This window comes from Puma concolor, chromosome E2 (assembly GCF_028749965.1).
Source record: "Puma concolor isolate L17-30 chromosome E2, mPumCon1.1.hap2, whole genome shotgun sequence".
Classification (NCBI taxonomy): domain Eukaryota; kingdom Metazoa; phylum Chordata; class Mammalia; order Carnivora; family Felidae; genus Puma; species Puma concolor.
The window spans coordinates 59,276,539-59,298,893 of record NC_141681.1 but is presented as its reverse complement, the minus strand read 5'-3'; the positions used below and the strand labels follow the sequence as shown (position 1 = coordinate 59,298,893).

The following is a 22,355-nucleotide window of genomic DNA, read 5'->3' as shown; positions in this document are numbered from 1 at the left end:
TCATTCAGCCATAAAATGAATTAAGCACCAACACATGCTACAGCGTGGATGAACCTTGAGGACACTATGCTCAGTGAGAGAAGTGGAACACAGAAGGCCACACAGCATAGGATTCAGTGTCTGTGAGACGTCCTGAACAAGCAAATCCAGAGAGACAGAAAGCAGACTGGTGGCTGTAGGAGCTGCAGGTGGGGAAATAGGGAGGGACTGGCTTAGGGATAAGGGGCTTCCTTTAGAGGGTGATGAAAATGGTTTGGAGCTGGACAGAGGTGGCGGTTGTATAACACTGGGGATGTACCAGACATCACTTTTAAATAGTTCCTTTAATGTGGTGTGGATTTAACGCCAATAAAAGTGTTTGCTAAAAATCTATATTTAATTATATTATTTATCTTGGTTACTGAGTTTTGTGTAAACCCCCCCCCCCCATCCACCCTAAATCCACCCTAAAATGCTGGATTTGAAATGCAGCATTCCTCTTGTGAATCCCAGAGGGAACTTTCTTCTTTCTTTCTTTCATTTTTTTTAAGCAGGGCAAAGGGACGGGGAGCTTTAAGGACTGCAATTTTATTTTATTTATTTTTAAGTTTATTTCTTTTGAGAGAGAGAGCATAAAAATTGGGAAAGACAGAGAGAGAGGGAGAGAGAATCCCAAGCAGGCTGTGAGCTGTCAGCACGCCGCCGGGCTCAAACTCACAAACTGTGAGATCATGACCTGAGCCAAAGAGGGATGCTCAACGGACTGAGCCACCCGGCGCCCACCCTCCAGGAACTTTCTAATCCCTGGATCCAACCCTGCTATCCTATCCTGGGGTACCCCTTCAGTACCCCAGGCTCCAGGACAAAAATCTAAGCTCCCAGTGGCTTTTGAGCTGATCTCTGCATTTTAGAGAGTGCTCTTTGCCTGTGGTCCTCCTCTGCTCACCTGGGCTCCCAGCCTGCTCTGAGTGCTCTTCCTCTTCTCCTCGGCTCTACAACCGGCCCCTCCTTGGAGGCTTTGTTCAAGCTTCACTTCCTTGTTACCTGTGACATTGACTCTCTTCGCCAGCCCCAGCTCTTCCTCTTCTCCTCGGCTCTACAACCGGCCCCTCCTTGGAGGCTTTGTTCAAGCTTCACTTCCTTGTTACCTGTGACATTGACTCTCTTCGCCAGCCCCAGCTCACAACTAAGACAGCCTCCTCCCTGGGCCTCCTCCCAACCAGCCTCCTCTCTGGGGACTCCACTCTCCTGGGAAGGCCCTCCCTCGTGCCTCCTGGGGGGGGGGGATCTTCCCAACATTCAAATCTGAGACTCCTCTTGTCACCAAAAGGTGCAAATGCTCAGAGTCATGGAATGATCTTTCCGTGAGCAGTGTCAGGCAGGGACATTCGCCCAGGAAACTCTCCAAAGCAGGGTCAGAGCTGCTCCTGCGGGCTCAGGGACCTTGTCTGTTTCATTCTCTCACATTCTCTTTCCCTCTCCCTCCCTCTCCCTCCCTCTCTCCTGCCCTCCCTCTACACACACACACACACACACACACACACACACACCACAGACACTCCTCCAACAGCTGCAATCTGGAAGAAATTACTCTTCTAAACAGCCAGACTTCCCCAGTTTCAGGAAATTCCAAGCTGGGCAGGAGGAGGGGCTGGGCTGGGAGGGGGGCGCGCCCTGTCCATCCCCCCACCCCTTCTGCGTGTCCTCTGTGCGCACCCGGTCCGGCCCAGGCCCGCCCCCACACTCAGCCCGGAGGCCTCTGCTTTTCCACCACCGCTTTCTAGTCCTTTAAATCCTAGAGGCAAAACTTTTGGGGGATAAGGAAGGCGGGGAGGGGCCTGGGCCTTAACCCTCTCTGCCCCAGAGGGACTGGGCTGGACTGGGCAGTGACTTCGCGGCCCGTTTGGGCTCCTACCATGGCCCCCCGAGAGGGGCTGACACTTCGGTCCCCGGTGCAGGTAAGAAGGGACCGGAGGCCAGGGCCTGCCAGGGGTGGGGGCCCGGACTCCTTGGGTCTGAGGCAGGGAGGGTCGGCGGCCTGGACCCCAGGGTCCGGGGGGGGGGGGGGGGGGGACCTGGGACTCCTGGGTCTGAGGAGTAAGAGAGGTAGGAGGCAGGACCCCTGGAACCTGAGAGAGGAGGGGTCCTGAGGAGGAGGACGCCTGGGTCCTGGACCCCCCCCTCCAGGTCCCGCATGACACTTTGCCAGGTGTGATCCGCCCGGAGGGAAAAGGAAGAAGGAGCGGACTTGGGACTCGGAGGCAGAGGCGGGCTCCGAACCAAGGAGAGGGGCGTCCCAGTCGGAGCCCGAGAGCGCGCCTGCCCCACTCCGCGAGGGCCACGAGGTAAGGGGCAGCGGGGAGCCGGGGTCCCGGGGCCCCGGCTCAGGTCCGGGGGGCACGCGGGACAAGACGCGGGAAGGGACCGCAGGCGGCAGCCACGTGGCCCCAGCAAGCGCGGCGAGCCCAAGGCGTGGGAGGGGGGGGGAGGTGTCTCCCACCCGCGGACCCGGCCCCGCCTCGGCCCCACCCGCCTGGCCACCTCTCCCCCAGAGCCGAGAACCGGTCGGGCCGGGTCTGGAGCGGGCGGTTATTTCCGTCTTGGCGGGGCTGGGGCTGGAGGGGACGGAGGTGAACCAGCTGTGCCGTCCTCTCCTGCAGCTGCAGCTGCGGCCCTGCAGGGGCGCAGCGGGACGGGAGGAGGGCGGCCCAGCCGAGTCGCGGGGCCAGGGCCCCCGGGCTCCCACCCTTGCGCCAGCACTCGGCCAAACAACAGCGCTCTGTACGAGCCTTGGCCGGCTGACGGAGTTTTTCCGAGCATGATCTCATTGTGTCGAGCACTCAGCTCTGCTAGAAGGAGACTAGAGCCTTCTATTTAAGAGGACACCGAGGCTGGAGCCACTTACCCGAGGCCCTCAGAGCTAGCACCAAGAGACCGCGCTCGAAAATGATTTCTAATTCATTGCGCTCAGTCTGGAATGGAAAAAAAAAAAAAAAAAAAAAAAAAAGCAAAGCAAACAGATATGGTCAAGGGTGCAGGAAATCCCGGGACTTTAGAGCATCTCCGGACGTTGTTTTTTCCATGGGGATAACACACCCACCCGCCCCATCCAAAGGGGTCTGTGGGCAACAGGGTGGCCATCTTTAGACTCTCAAGTTTAGACTCTGCCTGGTGTCCAAACCGGGCCCCCCACATTTGTTGCCCTGTGACTCCGGGCAAGTTACTCCCTCTCTCTGTGCCTCAGCCACCACATCTGTAAAATACGGGTCTCCCCCCCTCACTGGGTTGTTCTGAGGATTGAATGAGTTTGTTTATTTGAGTAAACCATTTAGGCCCCCACCTGGCCCAGAATAAGGACTTAGGAAATACAATATCAGCATCATGAATATGCTTTTCAAGTACGGCTAGCAAACAGGCTTTCCGACTCCCCTTTTTCAGTGGAGTAAACTGAGATTTAAGGTTGAGGAAGGTAGTTCAGGGCCCCACGGAAAGGTGTGTTTGGCCAGGCACTGGGAAAATGGTGGTAACGTGGCCTGGGAGAGCCACAGAAGGGTGGCATGAGGGACAAGCTAGGGCGTGGGCAGGGCGAAGAGCCAGCGGCTGAGAGCTGCCCAGGGAGGGGTCAGTTCAAGAAGCAGCAGACAGTGGAAGTGGTAAGTCTGGGCTCCGGAGTCCCACAGAGCTGGTTTTGTGACCTTGGGCAAGTCTCTTTCCCTCTGTGAGTGTGTCCTTCTCTGGGACTTGGGAGAATGATCTAAGGTGGCCACTCAACATTTACTGAACTTCTGCTTTGGCTGTGTGTGTTGGGTCCTGTGCCCAGACTTTATTGGCAACATCTCACCAGTTCTTGCAAAGGGACTGTGACGTGTTATGGGAACACCCTATGCCCCTAGGTTCCTTTTATTTTCTTTTTTTTTTTTTTTAGGAGGAAATGAGGTCAGAAAGGTTAAGTAACCTGCCCAAGGCCACACACACCAACACAGCCAGACCGAAACCTGGGCGGTTGGCTGAGCTGTGATCTTTTTTTTTTTTTTTTAATTTAATTTTTGAGACAGAGACAGAGACAGAGAGCCTGAGTGGGAGAGAGGCAGAAAGAGAGGGAGACAGAGAATCTGAAGCAGGCCCCAGGCTCCGAACTGTCAGCTCAGAGCCCGACACAGGGCTTGAACCCACCAACCGCGAGATCATGACCCCAGCCGAAGTCGGACGCTCAACAGACGGAGCCACCCAGGCGCCCCCATTCGGTGTTCTTTTCACCTGCAGCTCACTCCACAGTAATGATGGGCACCCACTAGCTCTGGGAGCAGATTCTTTTCATTTTACACTGTGGATTGAAATTCATTAATGAGACAAAGTCAGCGTTTAAAACAAATAAAATAGATTAGGATTGAAAACATCTGAGTGCCTTAGCTTGTAAGTCTTGTTTCATCCAATGTTTGTTCCCTTTTATTGGGGGAGTGGTGGGGAGGAAAGGCCATTACGTGCCAGGTTATAATTAGAATATATTTACTCATCTAGGTGAGGTCAGGGGAGTTTGAGAAACACTACAGAGGTGATAAAATCAAGACTGGTTTTTCCAGGGAAATAAACGTAAAGTGTGTGTGTGTGCGCGCGAGCACGTGCGTGTGTGTTGGGGTGGGGTAAAGGACAATCCTCAGAACACATCCAGCCATGGTTATTTTAAATCCTTTTAGCTTTAATTTTTCTCTGCATTTTCAGTGATGTTTCCCAGAGTGCTAGTTACTGAAAGAATAGTGCTGACTGCTTTACCTTCTTCATAGGGTTTTATCAAATCTAAATTGTGTTCTAGTTATTTGGGGACACATCCTCCTCCCCACCCCCCCACCCCCAACAACTGGCACCACCAATTGGCTGGCACTATTACAAGTACAGTTTTCTTTAGTTGAGATTTTTCTACATGCCCTTCAAGGAAGGTGGTGTTATTTTATCCATTTTTTTTTAAATGTTTTTTTATTTATTTTTGAAGGAGAGACAGAGCATGAGCGGGGCAGGAGCAGAGAGAGAGGGAGACATAGAATCTGAAGCAGGCTCCAGGCTCTGAGCTGTCAGCACAGAGCCCGACGCGGGGCTCAAACTCACGAACTGTGAGATCATGACCTGAGCTGAAGTCGGACGCTTAACTGACTGAGCCCCCAGGCACCCCTTATCCATTTTATAGAGAGGAAACAGACATAGAGAAATCACATAATTTATCCCACTCATACAGCTGGCAAAGGGTGGTGCTTCAATTCAAACAGAAAGGCGATTTTTTATTATGATGATGATGATAACAGTGACTGTTAAAACAAAAGTACAAGGTCATCAAAGCCCCTCCCAAAAGTTCCATAAAAACAGCCAAGTTCCAGGATGTGGGCAAAGGTTGGCAGGCATTTCCAGGTACCATAGAGCCCAGGGGAGCCACGAGGTAGTAACACAGCTATTCCTGTAGTGCACAAGCAGCCAGCTTCAAATTTGCACTGTTCTTGCTCATTTTTAGAGAAATTTGCAAAAAGTAAGACATTATATTGTCTCTTTCGGAATCAAATACTCATGATAAAATGCTGTGCAAGTATACAGGTTCCCAGGCCCACCTTAGACCTAAATTTGAGTTTCCAGGCAGGCCTGCATTGGGACTTGCTTGTGCCCTAGGCAAAGGTCTTGTGGACATATATTAATTTATATTTTATAGCTGTGTTGGTGTAAAGGCAAATCTTTCCCACACGTTTTAAAATAGATTAAAACATTTTAACATTCTCTTAGGCCTCTCCAAGTGTGGTGGGTCCCAGGCACTGTGCCTGCGTCCCTCCCCTCCATGGACAAAGTCATCCCGCCTTCAGGGAAGGGGCCTGGGAATCTCTGTCGGGCAGAAGCCGGAGTTTCTCCGTCAAGTTTAGGAAACACTCGGAAGAGTCGGTGAAGCACTGTTGCCTGGCCTGTAGGGAGACTCGAATATTAGTAATTAGTGGAATCAGCATGGCGTGGTGGTCGCGGGCCAACCTCCATTGGGGTCTGCGACCTCGGGCCTCCGGGAGCCGCTGTTTCCCCACCTGTCAAATGGAAGTAATCCCTCCTTTGAACCGCTCGCTGCCTTAGGCCCAGGGTGGGAACGCGGCCTCGCTCGCTCACTCGCTCCCGGAGGAGGCAGCGCTGACCCGGCCCTACCCCGCAGATGCCGGTGCTGAAGCAGCTGGGCCCCGCGCAGCCCAAGAAGCGGCCGGAGCGCGGCGCCCTCTCCATCTCCGCGCCGCTCGGCGACTTCCGGCACACGCTGCACGTGGGGCGCGGTGGCGACGCCTTCGGGGACACTTCGTTCCTGAGCCGTCACGGCGGCGGGCCGCCGCCCGAGCCCCGGGCGCCGCCCGCCGGGGCCCCGCGCTCCACGCCGCCGCCCGCGGTGCCGCAGCCCCCGCCGCCGGTCCTCCGCACGCCCGCGCCCGCCGACCCGCTGCTGTCCTTCCACCTGGATTTAGGCCCCTCCATGCTGGACGCGGTGCTGGGCGTCATGGACGCGGAGCGCCCGGGGGCCGCTGCCGCCAAGCCCGACTTGGACCCCAGCTCCGGGGCACAGCACCCCAGGGCCCGCTGCCACCCCAACGCGGACCTCGAGAGGGACGACGTCATCGGCCTGTAGGCACCCCTGTTCCTGATGCTTTTACCATCTGGCACCCCGCTTCTTTATACATAAATGGCTAAGGTCTCTGCCCCGGGTTCTGCCTGTTTATTTTGCACGTAGGAAGGGAACATGGCGGGGGAGCAGGGGTGTCCGTGATGGGGTCCCGGCGCCTTTAAGGGCCAAGTGTGTCACCTCGACCTCTATTCCCCGCAAAGACTGGACCGAAGCCGAGGTCGGATGATTGCCCTGGTGAGATGTGGCCCCTTTAACAGAGGAGAGGCGTGGTTAGACGGTGCCCCTTTTAGGGGCGGTGTCCCCACGTGTGGGCTTTCACAGCCTCATTCATTCATCAATTTTGACGGAGGGCCTGGCCTGACTTGCTCCGGGGAGCAACCTGATTCACTCCAGGAGGGGGCCGCTGACTCGCTCCCGGAAGGGGGATGGGGCACCTGACTTGCGGCCGGGCCGGCGTGACTCGCTGCCCGGGAGGCTGCTGAGTCGCTCCCGGGGGGCCACCTGACTCGCTCCAGAGGACCAAGTGCAGTCCCGCGTCTCCAGTGAACCCCCTGGGGAAGCTGCCCTTTATCCTGTGAGTGACCGCACAGGTAAGTGTCCGGGAAGAGGCTGGGTCCTGGTGGAGGAGAGACCCTCCCAGCCCCAGATGCGTCGGCTCGAGGGCGACAGCGGCGTCCCATGTCACGGCTACCTAGTTTGAGCCTGCCGGGGTCCAGTTGTCCCGCTGCAGGCGGGAGTGGCCAGAGCTGGTCGGGGCAACCCCTGCAATTCTTAGGCGAAGGGTGGAACCTAGGCACCACCCCCCCCCCCCCCCCCGAGGGCCCCTGAGGGGGCGGGACCTCCATACAAATCACCAGGCGGGGGCGGAGCCAGACTCTCTAAGACCTTAGAAGAGGCGGGGCTGTACACGCAGACGCGGCGGAGGGCGAAGCCGGGCACCCTGGGGCCCCAGAGGGGGCGGGGTCGCACCGGTACATCTTTTGGGCTGAGGCCGCAGAGGGAGGAGGATCCGGTTCCTTGAGGGCACTGACGGAGGCCCGCACCCCGGGGGCGGTGCCGAGCGTGAAACCCTTTGGAGCGGGGAGCGGGCCACACACGTGAATCGCTGGTCCGCGGAGGAAGCGGGGGTCAGACTGCCTGAGGGCACCTCCGTGGAGAACGGTCCGCCAGGCCCGGGATCGGAGGCTCCGCGAGCGAGCTTGCGCCGTTCCCGGGGCGGCGGGGGCGGGTGACGTCACGGCCGGGCCTGCGGCGGCCCGCAGACGCTCTCGGCGCACTCCGCTCCCATGGCGGCCGAGCCCGAGTCGCCGCCGTCGGCCTGCCGCTTCTTCCTGGAGGGCCGCTGCCGCTTCGGCGCCCGCTGCCGCCAGCCCCACCCCGGGGCGCCGGCCTCGGCACAGCCTAGCCGCGAGGCCGAGGCCGGGGCCAAAAAACCGCCGCTGCGCACGGCCGCGGCCGTCATCCAGCGCATCCGCTGGGACCCGCGCCTCGACCCGGCCGACTTCTCTGTGGGCTACGCCGACCGCTTCCTGGGCGTGCGCGAGGAGCCCTTCTGCGCCTTCTGCTGGGACGAGCCGCTGGCGGCGCTGGGACCCGGCGTGCTGGCTGTGCCGCAGCACCGGGTGCGCTACTTCCGCTTCCGGGGCCGCCTCGTGTGGGACCGCGCCTCGCGTACAGACCACGTCTTCGGCTCGGGCTTGGCGGCCGGTCGCGGGCCCACCATCCTGGACGCGCTCGACAGCGGGGGCGCGCACGACGGTGAGGATGCCCATGTCGGCGAAGACGCCCACGGGCCCCAGGACGTGCACGATGGCGAGGACGCGCGTGCCCGCGAAGACGCCCCTGAGGCTGGGGATACGCGTGACAGCGAGGATGCCCATGTCGCCGAAGACAACGCCCATGGGCCCCAGGACGCGCATGAAGGTGAGGATGCCCATGTCTGCGAAGATGCCCACGGGGCCCGAGATGCGAGTGACAGCGAGGATGCCCACGGGCCCCAGGACGCGTATGATGGCGAGGACGCGCGTGACAGCGAGGATGCCCACGTCGGCGAAGACACCCACGGGGCCCAGGACGCACACAGCGAAAAGGATGCGCTCGGCGGCGTAGGTGCCGCCCCTGCCAACATCCGAGTGGAAGAGCACAGAGCACCCCACTGGACAGAAATAGAAGCGGGGCGGAGGCCAGCCACCGCAGCCAGGACCACGGAGCCACAGGGCGGGAAGGAGCAGGCCCAGGCTGCCCCGGGAAGGCCCGCGGGAGATTTCCTGGAAACCGAAGCAGAGTGGGGTCCTGGGGCCTGGCCCTCGGACTGCGGAGAGGCCGCTGGGGCCAGGGACGCGGGGCCTCGCCAGCCCCGCCCCACGCATTTTGTGGCTCTCATGGTGACTGACCCTGGGCTGCAGGCCAGAGTAGCCAGGGCCCAAGAAGAGCTGGTCCGAGCCACGCCCTCGTGCGCCGCGTTCATGGTACCCGCGGGCGCGCTGCACCTGACACTGGCCCTCCTGAGGCTAGCAGGCCCTGGGGAGGTAGCCGCGGCCCTTGGTGCACTGAGACGTGCGCTCTCGGCTCCAGGGCTTCAGGCACCCCCGCAGGTGAGGTTTAGGCGCCTGCTTCTCCTGAGGCACCATGTACTCTGTGCCCCTCCCTGCCCCTCCCTGGAAAATATGGCCCAAGTGCTGAGACAGAGGCTAGAGGCGGAGGGGCTCAGAGTAGTTCAGCCCCTAGGGGGGCTACACCCCCACCTCACCTTGGCCAAGGTGCCCCAAGGTTCTCAAGTCTGCCTCCCCGAGCCCAAGTTCATCCCTGGACAGGAGCTAGGGAGCCAGCCCCTGGGGAAGCTCTGGTTGTGCCGCGTGGGCAGGGCAGGAGATACCTACCAGCCCCTGGCTGAGATGCCCCTGGGGTGACCGCCCCTGCTCAGACCTCTGGGGGAGGCAGATCTCCACCCTAAAGAACAGGAGAAGACCCAGTCCTCGCAGGAAGGGACAAAGTGCTCTCTCTCTCTCTCTCTCTCTTTAATTTTGGTTTCTCTCAAGCTTCCAAATGGTGCTCAGTGATCCAAGGAAAAGAATGAAGGAAGGAGAAGGGAGGGGAGAGGGAAGGGAGGGGAGGCAGAGGAGGAACATCTGGAAAAAAAGCAGCCTGACAGTCCAGCTGTTTGCAAACTCATTGCACATCCTCCAGTTACATGGCAGAAGAGGGGGGAGGGCCAAAAAGAAAAAGGGGAGGAAGAAAAATAACTTAAATAAACACACACAAAAAGAAAAGAGAAGGAAACATGACGTGAGCTGGTGATCCATGAAGGCAGGGAGGGAGGGAGGGAGGGTAACCGTTTTACCTGTGCTGAACCAAAGAAGGGTGGGGAGCAGGAGAAGGAGGGAGGGAAGGAAAAAAAAACCAGAAGAAACACTGGGGTGGAGGGAGGAGGGACACGGAGACAACTTAATACAACTGCAGACGAGGCGGCCCGGCCGAGGTCCCGCGATGATGGCCTCCGGAGTCCTCAGTGTGCAGTGGCGGCGTGGACGTGGCGGCGGCTTGGCGGCGGCATTTCTGGCGTGGGGGGCTGAGGGTGGGGCACAGTCTCTACGCGGCTCCCCTAGCCCCAAACACTGAGGCCCCGGAGGGCTGGGCAACAAGAGTCTGTGGTGAGGCGGGCGGGGGGCAGGAGGCGGGCTGGTGTGCTGGTGCCCCCGCCACAGGCGGGCACGGGCGGAGCGGCCTGTCTTCTTCCGGCCCCCCCGGCATGGGATGGGCCAGGGTGCCAGGTCGGTACCGGAGTACAAGCTCGAGAGAGAGAGAGAGAAAACACTGAGACAGCATTAGTAGAGGTGCAGGTGGACACAGAGCAGCCTACAGACCATGCCCCCAGCCCTCCGCTGTCCCACCCCCTCCTCCCCCAGTCCCGTCCCTCTGAGACAAAAAATAAAAATGTAGAAAAAAATCTCTGTACAGACTCCCCGGTGGGAAAACGGGGACAGGGATGACGGCTCTTCCTGGAGCCCGCTCCCCGTGAGTTAATTTACAACCCAAGTCCATGGCTCAAAAACAAAACGGCAAAGGCGGCGCTGGGGAGCCACAGCCCTGCCCCCACCCCGCCCCCATCCGCGCTGGTGCTCAGAAGGCTGATAGCTGCGCCAGGCTGAGGCGGCAGTCGATGCTGGCGTTGTCCGGGCCCGTGTAGGCCAGGCCCAGGGGCTCTAGGAAGGCTCGGCAGGCGGCCTCGCCCTCGAAGGCCAGCTCGGCCTGCAGGTAGGAGACTGGCAGCGCAGGGCGGAAGCTACGGAGACAAGAGGAGAATGTGATGAGGCGGGCGGCGGGCAGGGGAGGGCCCCACAAGCAGGGAGTGGGCGCCCCCCCTTCGGGCACCCAAAGGGCTTCCTCGGCACGTTACCTGCTGACCTCTCATCGCCACCCCCGCCCGACCTCCCCACCTCCAGGGGCTTGGGGGGGCCCGGGGCAGGGGTGGTGGCCCCAGCCCCAGTTGTGCCCCCCCTTCACCCTCACTTACCTGTACGGGGGGACCCAGGAGTGGGGATGGGAGGGAAGGGCCCAGCTGGCTCCTCCGCTGCTCAAGGGCCTGAGCAGGCCCTCAGAAGAGGGCCCACTTTGGCCCAAGGGCAGGGGCCAGGCAGAGGGAGTGACCCGAGGGCACGGGCATGGGCACAGGTGGCAGGTCTGACAGCTATTCTGGGGAACCCCCCTGCCTGGGTCTAAGTGCCTCGGGAACCCTGGGCACAGGGTCAACCCCCACTACACCCTTGCACACTGGCAACAGTCACTTGCAGTTGCGCACAAGAGACTTGGCACGTTCCAGAAAACGGCTGTGAACTGGCTGAGCTCGCTCCCAGAAACCGTGTCACCCCTACCCTTTACAAACACACACGAACGAACCCGGAGCTCCAAATCGCACAGGGAGCAAGCGGCAGAGAGGACAGATGCCTCACGCCCATGCCGCATGGTGGCCCTTGATAGCCACGGGGGGCACGAGACGGCCTATTTCTCCCCACATCTGAGCTGGCCTCCCGCACGCCCTGCTAGGACTTGGTTCTGGAGGCTCTGGGAGGGAGGGACGTGTCTGCCAGGGAGTAAGGAAGGGGTGAGAGAGAGCGTCTGGCCAGTGAGAGGCCAGGACCCCTGCTCCCAGGCCCAGCCTGTCCACATGACACCCTGGGAACGGCTGTCCCACTGCAGAGGGCAGACGGAGGGACAGCCCCCGGGGCCTCCAGACGTACCACCTCCCCATCACCCCTGGGTACGCAACCGTGTCCTGTGTTTCCTGCCGCCTCCGTGTCTCTGTCCCACATCCTTGTCTCTCCTTCTGTGGCCTCTGCCCTGGCTCCGCTCTGCCTCAAATCTTCTGGACCCGAACTGGATCCCGGAATGTGTGCATCTCCTAATTTCAGGGTGACTGTGTCTCCTCATCTCCACACCATCCCTGTGGCTACGCTAATGGATGTGGCCCCTTGGACCTACCAATCTCTGACCAAGGGTTTTCAACCCTGGCAAGACTGACACTGGGGCCGGGTAATTCTCCGTCATGGGGCATCCTGGGCACTACCCACTAGACACCAGGAGCACCCCCTAGTTGTGACAACAACAAATGTCTCCTGATCTGGCCCCATGTCGCCCAGAGGCATCTCCGCGCCCTGACCACAGGTTCCCCAGCACAAGCACGCACGCGCACACACACGGCACCAGTGACATCTATTGAACAGAGAACCGCCCTGACCTGGCTTGCCCCCGAATCACACGGGTCTCCCTAAACACTCTGCACTCTTTAAGGAGCTCAGAAACAAACGGGGTCTCGTCCCATTAGATCAGAGGCTACCAAGAGCAGGGCCGTCCTTCCTAGTCTGTCTCTACCGAGTGGGAGCTCAGTGACGGGAGAGCCTTCAAAGGTGAACAGAGACCTCGGAGGAAGGAAACCAAGAGCCCAGAGCAAGAAGGCAAACCAGGGTCCGGGGTGACGTGAGCAGGAGAAACAGAGACTCAGAGGGGTGCAGAGGGCGCCCTGGAGCAGCGAGACAGAGTGGGGGACACAGGAGACGCAGAGGGCGAACTGAGTGAAGGGAAGCAGGAGGGACTGGGAAGCAGAGCGTATGTGGAAAGAAGAGACGGGCAGAGAGGACCACAGGCCCGGGGACAGGAGCCCAGGAGGGTGCGGAGGGCAGAGGGGAGAAGGGTGGACGGCGGCGGGGCCGGCAGAGAAGCGGGGGCAGGGAGAGAACCCAGCTCCACATACGTTTTGATCATCGCCTTGAGGGCAGCTCTGCGCTCCCGGTCTGCAAACTTGTCCACCAGGTACCCGGACATGCAGGGTGCGTGAGAGTAGAGCCGGAAGAAGCGGTGGTAGTTGCCCAGAGCCCAGGCTGCCCTCAGTGCCAAGGCGTGCGCCACGCAAGGGTCTGCCTTCAGTTCCCGAGTCAGGTACGCCAGCTCCGTGGTGATGTCTGCGGCCCGAGACAAACGGGGTCAGCAGCACCCAACCCCGGGGGCCTGGGGCCAGCCCGACCTGCAGGCGGCGCCTCCCACCTCCTGAGTTCTTGGTGAAGATGTAGTAGAGGACCCGGTAGGCAGTGAACTCGCCCACGTTGCCGGGTAGGTTCTCGGCGTACAGCGACTTGAGCTGCGTCTGGCACTGGTTGAACTCCTCGTGATCGCCCTGGAGCCCCGCGCGCGGAGAACGAGAACGAGAAAGAGAGTGAGGCCAGGACAGGGAGCCCCAAAGAGCCCGAGAGGGCCCCGGCACCCCACTCACCTTCTCCAAGGCGATGCGGGCGTGCGTCTCATACACCTCCACCGTGAACTCTGTCCGCACGCCTTGCACCTGGAACAGCACGGGGGAGCGGTGAGGCCAGGGCAGGCCAGGACTCACCACGGCAAGGCCCTCCCAGCACCCCCCTCACCGTCAGGTCCTGCCGAATCGACTTCATCTGCTCGCAGGCAAAGGCGTAGTCCTGTTTCTCTTTCCAGTGGGACTTGACCATGCACAGTGACTTTTTCAAAACCTGGGAAGGGATCCAAATTAAGGCTCAGTGTGCTTTTAGCAAGGTGAGCAAGGCTATAACTAACACCCGTTACTTCTTTTTTTTTTTTTAACGTTTATTCATTTTTGAATTTTTTTTTTTTTTTCAACGTTTTTATTTATTTTTGGGACAGAGAGAGACAGAGCATGAATGGGGGAGAGGCAGAGAGAGAGGGAGACACAGAATCGGAAACAGGCTCCAGGCTCTGAGCCATCAGCCCAGAGCCCGACGCGGGGCTCGAACTCACGGAGTGCGAGATCGTGACCTGGCTGAAGTCGGACGCTTAACCGACTGCGCCACCCAGGCGCCCCATAACGTTTATTCATTTTTGAAAGACAGAGAGAGGCAAAGCACAAGCAGGGGTGGGGTGGAGAGAAAGGGGGACACAGAACCCAGAGCAGGCTCCAGGCTGTCAGCACCAGAGCCCGATGCGGGGTTTGAACTCACAAACCGCGAGATCATGACCGAAGCCAAATTCAGACGCTCAACCGACTGAGCCACCCAGGCGCCCCACCCATTACAATTTCTTAAACTCCGTGTATAAGAAAAAAAGTGCAACATCAAAGCCACTTAGCATCTTGCTACCAACTTCATAAGGAACCCAAAACACTCGGCAAGAGTGCCGGCTCCCGAGCCCCAGCTGCCCACATCAGCGTGTACCCTGGGCACAGGGTCAGCCACGCTGCCGCTGCCCAGCAGAGAGCACAGCGGCACGATCACCCGTCTCCCAAAGCGCTGGCCTGGGGAGGCGGCTTCCCTCCCCCTGCCTCCTCAACAGGAGACGGCTGCTCAGAGCCGAGGATGTCTCCCGAGGAGGCCACGTGACCGGGACCCAGGCTCCAGAGCACGTCCCTGCGCAGCCACAGGCTCCTGCCGCCACCCACAGCCCCCTGTGCCGGCGGTGGCCCCGCAGGGGGACCTGCCCCTCCCAGGCACTTACTGCCACAGGGCGCACAGTGGACGGGTCGGGAGCACAGGTGAGGCGCAGGTAGTGCTTGGTGATGTCAGGGCAGGTGCCCACGATCTGTAGCTCCTGCCAGTCGGGGTCCGCGCCGCTGCTCTCCAGGCTGCCCATGTGCAGCACCAGGGGCTCGAGGCGCAGGCGGCGGGAGTGTCCATGCTGGAAGCGGGCAGCCCGCTTCTGCTTCTTCAGCTCACGCTCAGGGTCCTCGCACTCCAGCGCAGCCATCTTTTTCCGGCTGCGCTTGGTGGGAGCCAGGTCATGCCTGGGAGAGAGGTCACGAGTGAATGCGGCCGAGATCACCGGCTGCCTCGCCCGATACTCCCCAAGAACATAGCCCTCTTCCTCCCAGGAACCCGGATCTTGGCGCCGCACCACCCCACCCCCCCCACCCCCCCGCCACCTGACCCAAGTCTCACCTCTTCCCACGCTGCGCCCTGCCTCGGCCTCGATCCATGTGGGCCCCCCGACCTCCTCGGCCCTTAGGGGGTGGGTTCCGGCGACCCACAGGGTGACACTCATTCCCTGAGTAAGAACTGTCTGAATCCGAGTGGGAGTCACTGCACAGAAGAAGCAGGAAGGTGAGGCCTGAAACGGCTGCTTCCCCCCAAGCACCGAGCCCCACCCCCCATCCCCAAGTCCTCGCACCTTCTGCGGAAGTGGCGGGTGGGGGACCGGGAGGAGGAACGGGAGCGCGAGTCCGTGCTGGAGGAGGAGCTGTTGTCCTTCATGAAGACATTGCGGTTGCCAAACTTGGCGAAGCTGCTGCCCCGGGCTCGGCCAGCACCCCCAGCCCCCGGTGTCCCTCGCTGGGACTGGGCACCCCCGCCCCTTGTCGCTGAGCCTGCCCCCCTGGGAGGATGTAGGCTGCTAGGGGCCTCCCACCGCTTCTTCTTGGGACTCTCAGCCACAGGCTCCCGGGTCAGCCTGAGGATATAGCAGGGCAGGGCATCACCAACCCAGTGCCCCCACCGTCCCCAGCATCTGCCGGCCACCCCAGGGACACACCACCTCAGGCTGGAAAGGAACTTACCCAGGCGACTCAGCTAACACACTGCAAAACCAGGAGGCAAACCCCAGGCTTCCTCTGTCTAGAGAGTGCTCCCCGCTGCTGAGCACCAGGCGCCCGGGAGCCCGCAGGACCTCCCTCCCACCCAGGATCTCATCCCCAGGCAGCGCCTGCGCCTCAGCTCTCCCCTCCTGGCCTTCCACCCCGGGGTCCGACCTCCCGGCTCATTCTCAGGGCTCCGGGGACCCAGGTCTGCGGGTCTCCGCTCCGGCACCCAGAACCGCCCTTAGCCGCACCCCCTGCCCGGACTAACCCGGGCAGGGGCTCCCGGCTCCAGTCGATGGTGTAGGCGGAGCCGTCCTGCAGCCGGGCCTGCAGCAGCTCCTTGAGCAGCTTCTCGGTCCGGTCCTTGTCCTCCTCCGACTCGCAGGCAGTGAAGCAGCGCTCCACATACTCCTTCATGTCCTGCGGCCAATCGTCGGGCTTCCCGGACAGGCTCCCCCTGGGAAGGGGCACACGTGGGGCTCAGCCGGGCAGCACCCCACAGCGCGACAGACTCCGCCATCACCGCCGCTTGCAGAGCTGACACGTGCCAGACACGGTTCAAGTGCCTTCTCTCCCCTCTCATTTCCCGCTCATGGCAGCCAAGAGGGAAGGAGGACCCCACCCCATTTCTGGAGGAGCCGACGGAGTCTGGGTGCAGAGCGCACCGGCGGACCAGAGGCGAGGGGATGGGGACAGCAGCGAGGAGGCGGCCCTCACCGGTGGTTCTGGGCTTTTTCCGGGTTCGGCTGGGGGCCGAAGCTGCCGTGCTGACCCTCTGAGGTGGAGCTGAAGCTCTGGCTGGTGACGGCAAAGGGCCGTTTCTGAATGTTGAACTTGAGACCGCCAGTCCCAGGGGCTGCTGTGGGGACCGCAAAAGCGGAGTTAGGCCTCACCCCGGCCCACCTCAGACCACCCCAGCCCCAGGAACAGGAGGCGCCCAGCTCCGGGTCACCTGCACCCAAAGCCTGGGGGTGCCCAACAGCCCAGGACGGACCAGCACACCATGCACCCCACGCCTACTTCTGGACCCCGCGGGCTCTCCTCTCCAAAGTCTACCGCCGACTTACGCTTCATCCGGTTCCACAGCTGTTGGCCCTTCTTGGGCTTGGCAGGCTCAGAGTAGGTGTGTGGCCCATAGGCCTGGCCGGAGGCGGGCCCTGCCTGGCTGTGCTGTGTGGCAGGGGCTGTTCCAGGCTGGGGGCCGCTGTTCAGAGTATGAGCCCCGTGCGGGGTGTTGGAGGGCTGAGGGGGCTGGGCTGCCGGCAGCTGCTGAGGGGGTGCCTGGTAGGACATGCTTTCTTCCATGCCGGGGACTGGGGGCTGGCGGAGGAAGCAGGCACTGAGGGTGGGAGCAGAGGCCTCTGTGCCGGCCCTCACACTGCCCTGCACGATCACAGCACCACTCAGCCCTCAACCCTGTGCCACGACCCTCCCGCACCTCGCTGTCCCGAGCCCGCAGACAGCTGACAAGGCTCAGGCTCAGACCCGGAGCTGCTCTCCTCTGGCCCCCAGCTGTTGAATGGCAGCAGTAGGCATTAAACCCTGCAGCCCACCGCCATGTGAGCACTGGCCCAACAGCGCATCACCCGGTGGTTCCTGTCTGAGCATATCCCGCGTGCCAGTCAAAGCACAGAAGTGATTACGCACACTCATGGGAGCTCTGTGAGGAAACAACAGGACTGGCAGAGATGCAGAGGTATCACGCGGCTCGTAACGACACCACCGGAGGGGGAGCGGGGGAGCCGGGGTTCTGGGCCAGGCCCACGCACCTCCCCGGCACCAGCTCCACACTCCCCACCGCACGCTAAACGCCAAGGCCAGACTGCGGATGTGGCTGTGCAGGTATGTGTGCACGCGCTGGGCGGAAATCGGGAAGACGGGCCGCCACGCTGCACACTGCTCCCGCCACCGCCCCAGCGCCCGGCCCCAGGCCCCAGGCCGTGCCCAAGCCCTAGACCCTCCCTTTCAAAAACTACACTTTGCCTTCCTCGTTATCAGATGAGGAGTTGCCCAGCAGGAGAGAAGGCAGGGGGCGGGTGGCTTAAATGATGCAGGTGTGCCCACTGCTCGCCCGCTCAGAAAAACTGTACTCCCCTTCTTCAACATTCCGAGGAGCCGGGTACGGGCATTACCTGGTTCAGAGTCCCCTGGTGCTGGGGTGCCGATGGCTGCTGGGGGGTGGCGGAGCCATAGGAGCTGGCCACGCCGTACTGGGAGGGGGAGCCGTAGCTCTGGTACATGCTCTGCAAAGGCACGGAAAGAAGGGTCAGCGCAGGCACGGTGCCGTCCCTGTCATCCTGCCCGCTGGGGAGCCACACGCAATCTGTGATGCCCCACTTCCCCTTTCTATTTCTTCCTTTCCGCCGCATAAATGCACCCAATTCTCTTAAAGAAAACTAAAATAAAATGGGAACCTCGATCGATCCCATTCCATTATAGAAAATATTTACTGAGCACCAACTTTTCTAAGCACAACAGAGCCCCCCCAAGAGAGTAAATAAATAAAAAACCATGCTCTAACGAAGCCCGCGCTCAAAACAGGTGCAGTCATCATAGGCAAATACGTAGCGTGTCCAGCAATAAGCACCATGAAAGAAAAAAAGGCCCAGGGAAGACGTGGGGCAGGGGTGGGTGGAACCGCTCTAACTACTCAAGTCTGCCAGAGGACGGGGCTCTGTGAGGCACGACCTGGGCAGCCCTCGGCAAGGCGAGGACGCAGACAGGCACGGGAACGTGGGAAGAGAGCTAAAACAGAGCACAGGTGCACGTCGAGCGTGAAAGACCTAGGAGGTCTCTGCGCAGCGGTGGAACGAGCGTGGGGACGGAAGCGGCCAGAAGCCGGGGAGGCAGGTCCCGGGAGGCAGCCTGAACTTGATCTTGTGGGCAACGCGCCAGCGCAAGATTTTCCAGAATTGGTCGTTGCTGTCCTCGGGCCGCCGGCTGGCCCCGGCCCCCGTCCCGACACCTCTCCCGCACCCCAGCGCGGCACCTGCCCCGCCGGGCCGGGCACTCACCATGGGGTAGTAGTAGCTGTAAGGGTAGGCGTAGTTATACTGCTGGTACCACTGGTAGTACTGCTGCTGCTGCAGAGCCGAGGCTTCTGCCTGTGACACGTACTGGGGAGAGGGACACACGCCATGAGCATCGGCAGCAAGAGCCCACAGGCCCTGCGGCCCCCCCAAAAGGAGCCCGGACGACAGCGGTTAAGAGCGAAGGAGCGACACTGGGTCCGCCTCTCTCCAGAGAGCCACAGCCCCTGCCAATGATCGTGGGTCACCTCGGAGACCCCGGACACATTCCCCTCTTCAGGCTGGATCCCCTGGGACGAGGACCGTGAGGTGCCCTAAGCTCTCCAAGCAGAACACACTTTGCCCCCCTCACCTGAAGGCTCCCAGGACATCTTCGGGGCACCCTGTCCTCGTGATACCAGAGAATACCAAGCGTGTCCCTCCCCTAGCAACCCCCCACAGGCTACCCAGGCACTGTGTGCCTCCTCACTTGTGCGCTGGCCACGGGCCCGTTGCTGCTGGCCTTGGTGGAGCTGCCGGCAGCTCCTGCTTTGCTGATGCTGGCCAGAGCCTGGCGGGCCTTCTCCCACTCCGGGTTCTCATGCATAGGAGTCTCCATGCCATTCTCTCTGCCTGCCCCGGCCACCATGCTGTACTGAGAGGACCTGCAAGAGAAAGGACACTGGTCGTCTCTCTTTTCCCTGTGCACGGTGGGCAAGGTGGAGGCAGGCACATACCCGGGCTTGAGTCCTAGATCTCCCTCGCACCACCTACTGGAGCCAAGATTTTTTTTAATCCAGAATATACTTTCATCGTAATACGCTGACACCTAGTTTCTGCATCACACCTTTCTGTGAGAGATAGATTAGAGACCCAAGGCGCTACAGGTGCATACCACACAGCAGTTCTTACAAATCAGACAAAAAGATTACCAGTACCCACAGAAGTTAACATAGCATCTGGTGCCTAGTAGGCCTAAATGTTTCATTGGTCAGTTCTGGCTGACACCTCCCCAGCCATCAAGTCATGATCACGCTGTTTTGGAAAAGACCAAGTATTAGCAGAAACACACAAGTATTTGAGGCGTCGGAGTCTGCCCCTTAATCACAGCTCACTGAATGAATTCTTGCAGTTTTACGAAATAAGCACCATACTGTGAATTTAAAACAGTGCTCAGAGAGGTGAAGACCCGACCCTCTCCACCCTGCAACCCAATGCTTCCCTGACCCTGGTGGCCAGAAGAGGCCCTCATCCCCACTCCACCACACTGTGTGCGATGCCGTCCCTGAGGACAACACTGGCTCTTGCTTCCTCTCGCCCTCCCCTCTGGCCTCCGCCCCTCCAGCCACACTAACCAATCCGTGCTACGTTGATCACCCACGTTGGCCGCCATCTGGACCTTGGGGCATAAGGGGTGGACCTCAGGAGCCAGACTGCTTTTTCACCGTCTATGAGAAAAAGAGGAGTTAGAGAGACTTGTGAAGACGCAAGAAACAAGTCACAAAGTTGGGGACTGGAAGAGCAGGGCTCACAAGGAGCCCGGCACAAAAGGAGCGTCTGAGAAGTTAGGAGAGAATTCTGGGTGTGGAATCAAAGGGCTTCTGTGTGAGGGGAAGATCTCCACCACCCTGCAGTGTTCTGGCTGGAAAATGAAGGATTTGAAAACAGGGAAGTCTGAAGAAATTTCCCAAAGGGAAAGAGGAGTGCCTAAAACCCACATGGGAAAAGGGAAGATTCGAGGGAAACCCTGAGACGGAAGAAAGGTCCAGCGGGTGGGGTGGGGGGCCTCGGGTAAGGGCTGAAAAGAAATCCAGAGAGGAAGACAGCTTCTGAGAAGCAGCAGAAGAAAAAGGATGCTTGGAAAAACAAAGTCTACATAACTCTTCAGGCTGCAAACAGGGAAGCATCTATGGGAACCTAGAGAGAACTCCAGAGAACAGATGGAAAAAAAATATCTGAGAGAAAGGGGGCTTCTGTAAGTTACTCCAAGAAACAGGGAGAAGTGGAGGATGCCCACGATGGTGGGGGGTGGGGGGGGGTGCTAAAATGAAGGAACGTGTTCTCAGAAAGCTTTCAGGGAGCCTGAAGTCAGAGAAGTCCCCAAGGTCAGAGGACAAGCCTATATAAGCGGTTCCTAACAGCGGCCAGAAGAGGCGATCCCCTGTTGCGGTCTGGAGAGAAAGCTTTGGAGATGCCTGAAAACGTCCAGAACGTCTTCAGGAAACTAAGACTGGAGTAGAAAAGACTGCAAGAAAGTGAAGGGGGTGCCTTGGGGGCAAAACTCGAGGGGCTAAGAAGTATAGGGGGTTCAAAGGCGAGTCTCCGCTGGAGAACCCCACAGTCCCACAAGAAGGGAGGGGACAGGAACAGCAATCTGGAGTTGGAAGAAACCCTAAGAAAAATCTGAAAGAGGAAAGAGACTGGGGGGCGGGGGGAGGGGCAGGAGGTGATGAGTGGGGACAGTGAGCGGGCACAGCGAATGAGGGAGGCCCGAGACAGAAAGGAGGGTGGGAGTAAGGCCTGGGGTGGGGGACGGAGGCTCGGAGGGTCCTGGGCTGGTCTGACCGGCACCGGCCACGAGGGGCACCTGGCCATCCCGCAGGCCCGGAGGGGGCTAAGGCGTCAGGTGAAGAAAGAGCCCGTCGAGATCCCGGCGACCGGCTCCAGAGCCACGGCCCCGGCCGTGCCGCGCGTGCGCACCGCGTCTCCGGGGGGGGGGGTGGGAATAAGGTGCCGGGACCGCGCGTCGCCCGGGGCAACGCCATCCTCCCGGTGGAACAACCCGGTCAATGGGGATTGAGGGAGGGGGGCATTCGGGGCCCAGAAATTCCGAGGGCGGGGGCGGGGAGCCGAGACCGACCGCGCAAGCGCCAGGGTGCGCAAGCGCAGTGGCCTCCCGGGCCCGCCACACCCTGTCGTCGCTCGCGCGCGGCGTCCGTTGGTGCGACGGCCGACCTAGGCCTCAGGACCCGCTGGGTGGAGGGCCGGAAGGAAACGCCGTCCCCGCCCGACCGCCCACCGCTCCCCACACCCACCTCCGCAGTTTGTCCCCTAGAATCGTCAGCAGCGGCCCAAGGCGACAGCGACACGGCCGCAGAACTGCTCGCGACCCGGCTGGTTCTTGTCTTCCTTGGGCTTCGACGTTCTGACCGCAGCGTCCTGACGTCACACGGAGGCCTCGCCCCACCTCCCTCGACACAGCACAGCCAATGGGCGCCTCGAGCTTGACTTGAGCCCGCCCCCTGCTTGCGCAAGGACGCGTGGGCGTTTAAGGCAAGCCGGAAGACTAGGGTGGGGACGGTGGCCCCGAGGGGACACGCCCGGCGGGGTCGGCCGGCGTTGTGCCGGCACACGCAACCGTGTCTTGGCTTAGTGAATGGTAGCCGCCGTTGTTTCCAGACACAGAGTAGCGTGAGGAGCGATGTGAGACTACCTGCCGTACAGCTGTGGAAGCCCGGGGCAGAGAATGGTGAAGTCGAAGAAAGGGGGTGAGAACAGCCTCCGGGAAAGGGAGCTTCCCTACTGCATGAAACTGCCAGGCGCCCCCGGCCGAGAACGCCTGCAAACGCACGGAGGCGGGCGACGGGAAAGGCCTGGGGACCACCGCGGAAGCACGGGGGGAGCAGGTGGCCGCGGCGGAGTAAACGCGTGCGGGGTCCTGGACTAAGCTGATGGGTCTGTACAGGTGGGCAGG

At 60.5% G+C, this 22,355-nt stretch overlaps 3 protein-coding genes across 7 annotated transcripts; 2 read left to right on the top strand and 1 right to left on the bottom strand.

The window, feature by feature from the left end:
* The first annotated feature begins 1,525 nt into the window (after positions 1-1,525).
* CDC42EP5 (CDC42 effector protein 5) lies at positions 1,526-6,678 on the top strand. 4 transcript variants are annotated; one of them, XM_086690677.1, is made up of 3 exons: positions 1,526-1,937; positions 2,167-2,324; positions 6,149-6,678. In XM_086690677.1, the coding sequence occupies exon 3, from the start codon at positions 6,149-6,151 to the stop codon at positions 6,608-6,610; it is 462 nt and encodes a 153-aa protein (XP_086546803.1). In that variant the 5' UTR covers positions 1,526-1,937; positions 2,167-2,324; the 3' UTR covers positions 6,611-6,678. The 4 variants fall into 4 exon arrangements, with proteins under 4 accessions (XP_086546803.1, XP_086546801.1, XP_086546802.1 ...); XM_086690675.1 differs by having other exon boundaries at positions 1,529-1,937; positions 2,189-2,324; positions 5,740-6,678; XM_086690676.1 differs by having other exon boundaries at positions 1,537-1,937; positions 2,189-2,324; positions 6,073-6,678.
* A 106-nt stretch (positions 6,679-6,784) lies between these two features.
* Positions 6,785-10,051, top strand: LENG9 (leukocyte receptor cluster member 9). The gene has a single exon (XM_086690671.1). The coding sequence runs from the start codon at positions 7,894-7,896 to the stop codon at positions 9,514-9,516; it is 1,623 nt and encodes a 540-aa protein (XP_086546797.1). The 5' UTR covers positions 6,785-7,893; the 3' UTR covers positions 9,517-10,051.
* Positions 9,606-21,846, bottom strand: LENG8 (leukocyte receptor cluster member 8). 2 transcript variants are annotated; one of them, XM_025914645.2, is made up of 16 exons: positions 21,697-21,846; positions 20,017-20,109; positions 19,152-19,326; positions 18,668-18,769; positions 17,786-17,896; positions 16,721-16,973; positions 16,371-16,512; positions 15,922-16,110; positions 15,248-15,526; positions 15,019-15,159; positions 14,579-14,864; positions 13,519-13,620; positions 13,371-13,439; positions 13,145-13,274; positions 12,855-13,062; positions 9,606-10,889 (listed from the first exon to the last, which is right to left on the bottom strand). In XM_025914645.2, the coding sequence occupies exons 2-16, from the start codon at positions 20,052-20,054 to the stop codon at positions 10,727-10,729; spliced, it is 2,388 nt and encodes a 795-aa protein (XP_025770430.1). In that variant the 5' UTR covers positions 20,055-20,109; positions 21,697-21,846; the 3' UTR covers positions 9,606-10,726. The 2 variants fall into 2 exon arrangements, with proteins under 2 accessions (XP_025770430.1, XP_086546796.1); XM_086690670.1 differs by lacking the exon at positions 9,606-10,889 and having other exon boundaries at positions 12,229-13,062.
* Positions 21,847-22,355: the final 509 nt, after the last annotated feature.

Coding starts and splice junctions, on each gene's coding strand:
- CDC42EP5 (XM_086690677.1), top strand. CDS start 6,149: ATGCCGGTGCTGAAGCAGCTGGGCCCCGCGCAGCCCAAGAAGCGGCCG.
- LENG8 (XM_086690670.1), bottom strand. CDS start 20,054: ATGGCGGCCAACGTGGGTGATCAACGTAGCACGGATTG. Junction 16,111..16,370: donor GAAAAAGCCCAGAACCACCG/GTGAGGGCCGCC, acceptor GCCCCTTCCCAG/GGGGAGCCTGTCCGGGAAGC. Junction 15,160..15,247: donor ACCCGCCACTTCCGCAGAAG/GTGCGAGGACTT, acceptor TCTTCTGTGCAG/TGACTCCCACTCGGATTCAG.
- LENG9 (XM_086690671.1), top strand. CDS start 7,894: ATGGCGGCCGAGCCCGAGTCGCCGCCGTCGGCCTGCCGCTTCTTCCTG.